We start from the raw sequence: 10,900 nt of genomic DNA on the forward strand, positions 1-10,900 counted from the left end.
AATATTGTTTTCTGTTGTTGTTGTTGTTTCTGTCCAAGATCAAAATTATGTTTCAACATAATCTGAATCCTCTTTTTTATTGCTAATGTTTGAGTGATTATGGCGTTTTGGAGGGACGTCAGTGCCGTCCAGTTATTGTGTACAAACAAAAGACAAGATTTGTCTGTTTTTCATGGACGATGTGAACGACTATTGTGACAGAAATGACTTTTCGTTATTTCATTAATTGTACCACGGGTGGAATCAGTTAATTGTGTCCTTATAGAACTAATAATAAAAGGAGCGTTTCAGCCATAGACGTCCCAAAATATTACATCTTCAGAGAATAAAATAGAAGGAAATCTAACAGTGAGGAATATAATATCACTTATTTACAATTATACGTGCAAAAGGAAATAATGAGAAGGAAAATATTAAAAAATTAAATACTATACAGGTAAATTAAAACGAAATTACAAACACGGGGTTTGGGAAAAATTAAATTCTGCTATGAATGTGTACAGTTTATTCGCATGTGGACGTCCCACAATATTACACGTCTCTGGTTTTAGCGGAAGTGTGCCCCACACGTCATTTCCGTTCTGCGAATCTCAAACTTTGGCGCCGCAGAGAGTTGTAGGATTATCAAAAAGACTTTTGCAAATCCTGTAGTCGTCTTGTAGTTCTTGTTAGACCGATTCTCGGCTGTGGAGATGCAGATTCGACCAAAGATGCTGTGAGATGTTCGCGTTCTGTTAAAGATCCCGCTAATAATCGCTGAGTTCCCTCCTCTGTGGCCAGACGGGAAGAAAACGCTTCAATACTGCGGCAATATGAATAGGACCAAACTAAAGAAGGTACGTTCAGTTTTAAGGCAAATTAAACAAACCAGCGTCTGATAGGACGGTTTACGGCGAACGTGTTTTTGTGTCATCTTTTATTATGGTCGCTTATTAACTCAGATTGCATTCCCTTTACCCCCTAACCTTAACCCCAACCCCCCTCCAGTGCTGCTACATATGCAGGCGGTGTCTAAGTGACTGTGATCATTTACTTCTGAAATGTCAGATGTGCTCCAATTAGAAAAACGGAAGCTCATGATGCCTGTAAAAAAACAAAAACAAAAAAACTTCTGTCTGCTTTGTGGTTTTCATGAGGCACCAGCCGGGCAGCGGAACATCTCAGTCTTCTTTTCCTGTCAAAACCACAAAGAGGTAAAAAAACGTTACCTTTTTCCTCCTTGATACATTTTCTGTACCGTTTATCCCGTTTTCCAAGTGTTGATAGAAACTACCGATATTATTGCTTTATGTCCGCGCATACATTCTTTGAGATGATCATTTTGCGTGTGTCATGCTGAATGCAAACATTTTACCTGCCACAATTTTCAGATTAGGAATTCAAATACACATTTTGGTGTGTTTTTTATAGGGCCTGTCGTCTTCCACAAAATTGTCCATCACCGGCGGTGCGCTTGCCAAATGTGAAACTCAGAGTGAAGATGGAGTAACGTCTGCAATCAGACCTCATTCACCGTTAAAGAAGAGCATCGTATTGGACCTTGAAAACCTCCTGCCCTCCTCGCCAGAGTTTCTCCTTTCTGTTCCGGAGACCCCCAAAAGTCAGATCAAGGTTGCTTCCTCTTCCTCCAGATATCGAGGTCAATCAATCTCCCAGCCGAGCCAAAGGTTTGGCCAGCTGTCTCCAGTCTGTCGTGGTCCCCGACCCAAAGGGCAGAGTGTACGGAGAGCTATATCAAAGGGTTCTGGAAAAGGTATGAGTGAAGTGGGGTGTTCAAGCTCCATAAAAAGACTGATCAGCCCTTCTCAAGAGTCCAACAATGCCAAGAAGAAAAGACCTGCTAACCCATTGGCGGAACCAGATGTGTTCACGGGGAGCAATCTGAAGGCAACACGGCCCTTGATTGGTTGTTTGAATACTCCTCTTTTCTCCGGTGACCAGTCAGTGGATTGTTGTCGAGACAACGAAGTGGTCCTCGAGGACAACAAAAGCATAATGCCGTCTGTGGAGTCTGCTTGGATGGAAGATGAAACCGAGAAAGACTGTGGTTTGGCTTTGATCGGAACCGAGCAGAAAGCCACCGATCCAAAAGACTGTCAAATCGCACACACTCACCTGGATGAGATTACTCGCACGCCAACTGCTCTCAGACACACAAATACTGCACAAAATATCACATCTGTAATGCAGGTAAGAGACGACGGGGAGCTTGGTGAGGTAGAGGCTACAAGAACAGCATCGACTTCAGTCAAGGAAGACAATGGGACGTTGTCAGGCCTGAAACAGGCTGAAGGTACAGCTTAACATTTTGATTATCACTTACCGGTAGTCTTGTATATATATATATATATATATATAGATATATTTAATTAATGGGTTTAAAAGCTCAGTGTTGTTGCATATAGCTGCAGAACTCTCCTCAGCCCACTTGAATACGCCTCTTATTGAAACACTGAGTTCAAGTGTTTGACCTGAATGTCTGGGGGTTAAGGTTTTAATTCCTAGGGATGCAGCATTTAAGTGAAAAGAGGAATGGTTTGATCTGCTTACTATTATAAAATCCCAGGTAAATATATATTGAGTGTTAAACATCTAATTTACTTGTATAACTTTTTCACAATACACCTGCAGGAGCAACGGCAGCAAGTCCTGAGGAGGAGAGGCTGATGGAGAGCTGGTTTGCAGAAGAGATGGACGATGGAGGCCAGGTCTCAGAGAAGAAATCCAGAAAAAGCCGGTGAGAATTACTGAACTAGGGTGGGCGATAAAGCCTTAAAGTAATGTAACGCCTCGGTATTTATCCAATTACGATATTCTTAATGTATAAAGAAATTCTGAAAAAAATGTCAAGGAACCCTCAGTAACCTTTGTGGCTGTTGAACGTTGCACGCTTCTATTTGTTGTGGTCCAAAGTTGTTTTTTTTTGCTTGCTCAGTTTATTGAGCTTGTGTTTTGAAACTTGTACGTGTTACTGTGGATAGTTTTACTTTGCGTCTTTTGTAATCAGATCACTGAATTTATATCCCGTTTTGAATCCCTCCACAATCGAGCTATTCATCAATGCATCCTTTGCTTTCATTTTAGTGCTTTTTTTTGATTCCACAAGTCAGAATATTGACATTGCCCCACTATGTGAGACCTTTTTTTTATCATATTAATATACTGAATGAAAATAAATGCGACAGTTTTGTTTTTGCTCTGTTTTCCTGAGCTGAACTCAAAGACCTAAAACATTTCCTATACACACAAAATATATTTTTTCTCCTTACTGTGTGCATCCAGAAAATGTTTGTGCATCCTCTCTACTCCTTCAGTGAGGTGCCCGACCATGTCATCCTGACTGGAGGCAGAAACAACCGCTACTGGGTTTTGGATGTGGAGGAGAGACCTGGCTGTAAAACACTGAAAATATCATGCTTCAAATCTCTACATCCAACTGAGACGTGTGTCCTGATAGACGGATGGTAATGCTGTTCAAGGCTTCCGCCATACAAACCAGATTTATCAAAGCAGTACCGACGTGTTTTAACACCGTTATGCATAGTATCAATACAAATACTGAATGTTTAAGGCGTAAAGCCTCTGCTCGCCATTCTTTAAATCAGAAAGTCATCTGACTTATATTTTAGCTGACGGGTATATCATCACATAGTTGTATGGACACTATGTTTGGGGTTTTTTTTTTTGGTCTGTTTCTATCCCCTCCCTTTCCTTTTGCTTTTTAATGATAGTTTATGAAGGCTTTAAGCTTCTTTAATGAGACTCTGTAGCTGTTTTTATGTATCTTTAGGTGTTTTAGGTTTTCAGTTTATTGTTTATTGTGTTCATCTTTACCTGCATCTGCTGTGATTTTTTTATTTTTATTATTCTTCCAGGGAGGACACGCCTGTTCGCCGTGGGGATGTGGTGCATCTGGAGGGCGAAGGCGACGGTGGATCCTGGTTAGTAGATCGGGAGCACGGCTTCCTGGTTTTACGACCCGATAGCCTCATCTCGGGTACCAGCATCTCAAGCTCCATCCGCTGCATGAGGCAAGCTGTGCTGGGAGATATGTTCAAGGTAAAATGGTTTTAATGCGATTACTAGCGCTGCAATTGTTGCTCTGGAATCCCTCGGGTGAATAACCTCAAATGTGGCACGAATGTCCAATTGCACTCAATGAGGAAGAGAAATTAGTATTTAGTGGTCAAAGTTCGCACAAATTATTAACGCTGTAAGGTCAAAACTGATTTGCTGAGCGACCTCATTCTGGCATTACAGCAATATGACACAAATTTATAATAGATTGTAATAAAGTCATGATTTTTATTCCCCAAAAGTCAAAGCTATACAGTGACTTTATTATAAAATGCCTTAATTCAGAAACAGAAGGAGTCTGGAAGTGAAGATGTGTTTCTCACTGGGTCTCATACAGGAACCTTTACTTTAATAACAGCTTCCATTTCCTCAAGAACTGCACTTACTACCTTCAGGCTTCATTACCTGCAGCGAGAGTCTGGACAGACATGGGTGTAAACTAAAAACCCGGCTGGAGCTCAGAGCCCTCGGGTGGTAAGTCCAGTCTTTTCCTCTTCTATTTGCAGAGTACTGACGGTGGCTCCAAGGAAATGCTGAAGGGCAGTATGGTCCATGAAATCTTTCAAAACGCAGCTACAGCTAAAGATTTTTCTATGAAGACTTTGTCTGATTTGGCTGACCAGTCCCTCTGCAGCCCTCAGTACCTGGGAGACATGTAAGTGGTCAGATTACACGTTGCAGATATTTGATCTTTTTATGTGTTTTGGGGTTTTTTGTTCAGTCAAATTTTGTCCCATGTCTCCAGGTACAGTTTGGGTGTAAGTCAGGAAGAGATGAAGGAGGAATTGTATCAATATCTGCCCTCAATAGAACGCTGGGCTGAGGAATACCTCAGTTCTCCAACACCAAAAGCTATCTGTCTCAAAATGTGAGTACACACACACACACACACACACCCACACACACAACGGTGCTCCAGATGTATTAATAGTGCTCCCATAGGTTTCTTTCAGTGTCAGACATTTCAATTTGTTTTGTGAACATTAAATTGCTGTTTCCCCCCCCCTATAGTCTCCACTCAAAATCTACATCAGATGATTGATTTCAAATCAGATGTGTCTGTTCATCATCTGATGGGGGGGAGAAACAGGTTGGATGATTAAAACTAGACTTTTACATTGAAGGAATACCGGTCCTCCCACCAGTTTACTCGCCTGCGCCATCTTTGGGGTCCTGTCGTACATGCTCATGGTCGTGCTCCTCCATATCTATCGTGTTTAGTGCGAGTAGTTTTTGTCAGCTGAAGGATCGGTTTTGTTTGTCTGTTTGTTTGACCCCCCAGGCCTGACAGCGGAGCTCCGAGCAGAGGCCAAGAATCGGAAACTCTTGTCACAATTGCAGAGTTGGCCGATATAGAAGAGAGCGTGTGGGCGCCAAGATTTGGTCTGAAGGGGAGAATCGATGTGACGGCGCAGATTCGAACCCAAAGGCCGCGAAGCGGACGTCACACGGCCCCGGAGGACAGGACCGTCCCCCTGGAGCTGAAAACTGGGAAGGAGAGTAACTCCATAGAGCATCGCAGTCAGGTTGGTGGATCACAACGTGTTTAACAAGACAGACACGCATGCAGACCAGTGTAGTCGGCACAGAAAGGAACGTTTACTCACATGTCTGTGCGCGTAGGTCATCCTGTACACGCTAATGACCGAGGATCGATACAATCCTGGTGCTGGCTTCCTGCTTTACCTGAAGACTGGCAACCTGCACCCTGTAGTGCCAACTCACATGGATCGCAGAGGTACGATGCCCCCCTACATGCTTGAACCATATTCATTCTGTATTGGAAATAAACTCTGGCGATCCGCTGTCGTCACATGGGGATCCTCTTCTCCATTGGGTTTGTTGCTCCACTGTTTAACTCAGAGCTCCTGAAGCTGAGGAATACCTTGGTTCGCCACATTCACCACTGCGTGGAGACTGAGGCAGGGCGGAGCCATTTGGCAAGACTTCCAGACGTCCTGACAGACAGACAAACATGCCAGTATTGTTCTCAGAGAAGAAACTGTGCTTTATATGAAAGGTACACGACTGAAGTCAATGTTAATCTCAAGTAATGAATTAGCGAGTATCTAGATTAATTTGTCTTCTCACCGTCTCCAGAGCGATTGATAGCAACTCTGAAAACGTCTCTAAGCACAGTGTTCGAGATTTCCTGCAACAGGAGACGGGTCACCTGACCCCTCGACACATAAAGTATTTTTCCCATTGGCTGCTACTTTGCTGCCTTGAGGCGGTCACCATGGAGTCCAAGAATGGCCAAAAGCGTGTCTGGCTTGAGGCTGCAGAGGAGCGGTAAGATGCTGGGCTCTCATGAAATATTCTACCTTTTATGTCCAGCTTTGGACACACACAAAAGGAAATTAAAAGTATTTTCTGGAATGGTTTCAAATATTTAGCTTAATAAGCTCTGTTTTCAGACAGAAGAATGGAAACTGCGTGGCTGATGTGCAGCTCTGTGGCCCAGTGACGGCGCAGTCTGCAGAAGCTTTCCTCCATCGATTCCAGCGATCCAGCGCAGCGCCTCAGAAGGGTTTGGACGAAAGCGGTTTAGCGAGGGGGGATCCTATTGTTGTCAGTGACATTGCTGGTCGGTTGGTTGGATTGGCAACAGGATACCTGCATGATGTCAGCAAGACATCCATCGGCTGCACTTTGAACAGGTGGAAACTTCATTTCATTGTATATTTAACTGGAAGTTAGCAAACAGAAAACCATCAATGAAACCATCAATAAAATTATGGTTGCCTGCTATTCCCCCCCAGCTGCTCAATTAAAGTCCCTTAATCTGATTTACTCCTGCTTGATTTCATTCAGAGACCTGTCTAAACACAGTGGAGTGTTGTTCCGATTGGATGGGGATGAAGGCGTGGTGGGCGTCAGTTCTCACCTCAGAAATCTGTCCAACCTCATGGAGAACTCTCCGGAAAGGTAGGGTTCACGTGACGTCATAATGAGGTATAGTCGTAACCCTGGGAAATTGGGCGGGTAACAAGGCATCGCCTCACATGGTGCGTTTGGTCGTTGTGTGAAATAAGACCTCTGACTTTGTCCTGAACACATGTGGTGTTTAACGCCAATATCCGTTTGTTCAGTGATCGTTTGAGGCAGCTGGTCGTTGACCTTCGTCCTCCGGAGTTTATTTCCAACCTCAGCACCGTCCTTCCAAGAGAGGCCAAGGACGATGTGGCCGACATCCTCAAAGGTGGTGCAGCTGCTGTCCTCTGCTCTTATTCTCTCGTTCGCTTTCCTTTGTCCTTTTCAATGTTAGAACTTGTTCTACGCTACTGCTTGGACAGTTTCTTTACATGAACACTCGTGGTAAATAGAGGGGCAGTCAGTCGAGCGCATGCCTCCACCGAGTCCCAAATCGTACACAGAGACCTCCCCTCACTTTGTGTGTTTGTGTGTAGGTCTCAACAAACCACAGAAGCAGGCCATGAAGAAGGTGTTGTTGTCCATAGACTACACACTGGTTGTTGGTATGCCAGGCACAGGCAAAACGACAACCATCTGTGCACTGGTGAGCCAAACCGCTCTCCGTGATTCATGAACACAACCTAAACTCCAAGTCCTCGCCATCAACAGCCTCGTGGGACTAGAACAGTAAACATCTCTCCTCTATTGATGTGTAAATTCCTTGTTGTTCCTTCTAGGTTCGCATCCTTCATGCATGTGGCTTCAGCGTGTTGCTGACGAGCTACACCCACTCGGCCGTCGACAACATCCTGCTGAAGCTGAAACGTTTCCGGGTTGGGTTCCTGCGCCTCGGTCGGGGGCAGAAGGTGCACGGCGGGCTGTTATTATTATTTAATGTGTGACCGACACGACAGGGAATAATGTTCACTTTTGTAACTGTCCGCTTTTTTATGACTTGAAAAAGAAGAAGAAAAGTGCTGGATTTTTGTATTAAGGTTCATAGTTCACCCAAAAAGAAATTGGAACGAGCTGCGCTCGTCAACTTGTCGTCTTCTGCGTTGCAAAAGCAATAGCCCCTCACGCCTAGGATAGGCGCTCGGGCGTAATGAAAGGTCCAGATTGGTTGTTTAAATGTCTTGCCGTGTCCCCGTCTGGTTTCTCTCTCTCTCTCTGCTCGCAGGTTCATCCAGACATCCTGCCTTACACAGAGGAAACTAGGAAGAAGGGAGTTCACAGTCTGTCAGAACTGGAGCATCTTTACAATAAAGAAGTGAGTTTTTAGATTTGTTTTCCATATTGAGAATTCTCAATCTAAGTTCTTGCTTCCAGACATTTAAAATGTGGGTATTGTATCTTGCGGTTTCGTCGTGGAATGAGTCTGTGTCACGCCGTTCAACTCGGATCCGCTCTTTCTTTCTAGCTGGTGGTGGCGACCACCTGCATGGGCATGAGGCATCCCATTTTCACCCGCCGCCGATTTGATTTCTGCATCGTAGACGAAGCTTCGCAGATCAGCCAACCTGTTTCTATCGGACCCCTGCTCTACGCAAAGAGATTTGTCCTGGTTGGAGATCATCAACAGCTCCCACCAATAGTGCAGAATCCGGAAGCGAGGTTGGGTGTGTGTGTGTGTGTGAGAGAGTCAGCGTCAGCTCAACAGGTTTTGTGAAATGAATGCTTTTCTCTCCTTCTCTTTTCTCCAGGTCACTTGGGATGGATGAAAGTCTGTTTAAGCGACTGGAGCACCATGATGAGGCCGTGGTCCAGCTCAACGTGCAGTACCGAATGAACCGGTGGGCCCACACATTCTTCTGACCATCCAACTGGTGTTTGCTCCCGTCACGTTACTGAGGCTTCTTAAGAATAAGAAAATATAATAGGCGGCACAGTGGGTAGCGCTGTTGCCTCACAGCAAGAAGGTCACAGGTTCCAATCCAAACTTGGGGCCTTTCTGTGAGGAGTTTTCATGTTCTCCCTGTGTCCGTTTGGGTTCTCTCCGGGTTCTCCGGCTTCCTCCCGCCACCGAGAACATGCAATTTGGTTACCGGTACGCTAAATTGTCCGTAGGTGCGAGTGCGTGCGTGCGTGCGTGCGTGCGTGCGTGCGGGAATGATTGTCTATGTGTGACCCTGCGATGAAGTATTATTTTACAAACAACTTGACCGACTGTAGCTTTAAGATTGTCCGAAGCCCAGGAATTAATATCCCAAATGTAGTCACGTTTCAAATGCTTTTATTTTTTAGTATTAATGAAAGAAAATGATCAGTCAATGATGTTGATGAGTTCTATCATTATATTGCGCTTTTTCAGTCTAAAATATGTCAGAGTATTATAAAAGCTTTCTTCTTGCCGTTACACAGTAAACCTCCATAATAGTAAATATAGTAAATATTGCTTTGCCTGTGTTCGCAGTCAGATAATGTCCCTCAGTAACTCGCTGATGTACGAAGGCCGGCTGGAGTGTGGCTCAGAGAGGACGGCCACAGCGCTGCTCAACCTGCCATTCCTGCCTACTGTCCAGTCAGAGCTCAGTTCTTTCGCCGAGGCTGATCCACTGCATGACCTGGCTTGGATACAGACCACATTGTTGCCAAGCAACCCTGTTTGCTTCCTAGATTGCTCAATGGTTGGTGTACTAGAACAGGATGTAGTAAAAATGTACTGTGCAATTACTTTCTGGTGGCAGCTTGTGATGGGCAGAAAGAGACGATCCCAGTATTTAAGTAGAAAATTAAAAGTCTGCTTGAAGTTGTTTGCCTAATTGGAAATCTTCTGACCTTTCTAGAATAATAAATATTAGTTCTACTTTTCCTGCTACTTACAAATGTCTACTGACCAGCTGCTAATAAAAGGGTTCATTTTTCAGGCTGATGCAGAAGCTTCATTGGGTTAGCATTTTGGTGTTGGCTGGGAATTAAGTCAGAAGACTTATGTGGCATAATATTTGCTTTTCTAGACAGCATTTTTGTCCAGAAGACACAGTTCTTGTGTTATTGTCCATCTTTCTTCCTGTAGGTGCCAGCTCTGGAGTCTCTGGAGCAGAGTGGGATTAGCAATCACACTGAGGCTGTTATCATCCACAAGCTGCTTTCATTGCTGATAAAGGTGTTATTTTATATTTAAACACTATTTAAATGATGTGAGTTCTTGGATTAATCTGTCCACCCCACTATTGCTGTTTCACCAACCACATTTATACAACCCTTATCTTGGATTAGGTTCTGATATGCTGTGAAAGAAAAGGAGAAAGGTGTTTTAAAATGGAGACAATCCTCCTGACTTCTCTTTATAATTTCAGGCAGGATGTAAGCCTGGAGATATCGGTGTCATCACCCCCTACAGACAGCAGTTGAAGAGTATCTCTGCTCTTCTGCAGTCCTCTGTATTCACCGGGGTGGAGGTGAAGACAGTGGACAAATATCAAGGACGGGACAAAAGCCTGATTGTTCTTTCCTTTGTGAGGAGCAATCCAGAAGGAGAAAAAGTAAGTGCTTCTCCTTCCTAGCTGTCTTTTCATCGCTCCTTTCTCCTTTATTTTCGACATGGCTTAAAGTATGGTAAGTGGGAACCGGACGTGATTTTTTTTCCTGTGTCTCCTTTCATAGTTGGGGGAGCTGCTGAAGGACTGGCGCCGCCTGAATGTAGCCATTACCAGGGCGAAGCACAAACTGGTGATGGTCGGTTCTGCCACAACCCTGCGACACTACGCCCCAGTGGAGAAACTGCTCAAACATCTCCAGCAAGAGAACATGATATCCTTTAACTGGTGGTTGAAGCTACAAGATGGCTTCAGTGCAGTGTTTTAAGTACTTATCGTGGGTTTACGAAGTTATTTCCTGACCATTACTTCACATTATCCAGCTCCCACAAGCTGCCCACAAGGCCATCCCGATCTACTCCCTGTGA

General features: G+C 44.3%; 1 protein-coding gene across 1 annotated transcript; it reads left to right on the top strand.

Annotated features, from left to right (window-relative positions):
• Positions 1-812: 812 nt before the first annotated feature.
• On the top strand, positions 813-10,900 carry LOC137914515 (DNA replication ATP-dependent helicase/nuclease DNA2-like). The gene is made up of 25 exons (XM_068758054.1): positions 813-836; positions 1,137-1,193; positions 1,411-2,293; positions 2,632-2,737; positions 3,315-3,464; positions 3,876-4,059; positions 4,584-4,732; positions 4,823-4,945; positions 5,360-5,603; positions 5,701-5,815; positions 5,941-6,097; positions 6,178-6,369; positions 6,495-6,737; positions 6,892-7,005; positions 7,170-7,279; positions 7,488-7,597; positions 7,731-7,859; positions 8,174-8,263; positions 8,414-8,607; positions 8,697-8,786; positions 9,407-9,620; positions 10,010-10,099; positions 10,293-10,478; positions 10,600-10,746; positions 10,847-10,900. Exons 1-25 carry the CDS (start codon positions 813-815, stop codon positions 10,898-10,900), a joined length of 4,155 nt encoding a protein of 1,384 aa, XP_068614155.1.

The sequence above is a fragment of the Brachionichthys hirsutus genome, unplaced genomic scaffold (genome assembly GCF_040956055.1).
Source record: "Brachionichthys hirsutus isolate HB-005 unplaced genomic scaffold, CSIRO-AGI_Bhir_v1 contig_176, whole genome shotgun sequence".
In the NCBI taxonomy this organism is placed as follows: Eukaryota; Metazoa; Chordata; class Actinopteri; order Lophiiformes; family Brachionichthyidae; genus Brachionichthys; species Brachionichthys hirsutus.

Coding starts and splice junctions, on each gene's coding strand:
- LOC137914515 (XM_068758054.1), top strand. CDS start 813: ATGAATAGGACCAAACTAAAGAAG. Junction 7,598..7,730: donor CGACAACCATCTGTGCACTG/GTGAGCCAAACC, acceptor TGTTCCTTCTAG/GTTCGCATCCTTCATGCATG. Junction 8,608..8,696: donor GTGCAGAATCCGGAAGCGAG/GTTGGGTGTGTG, acceptor TCTTTTCTCCAG/GTCACTTGGGATGGATGAAA.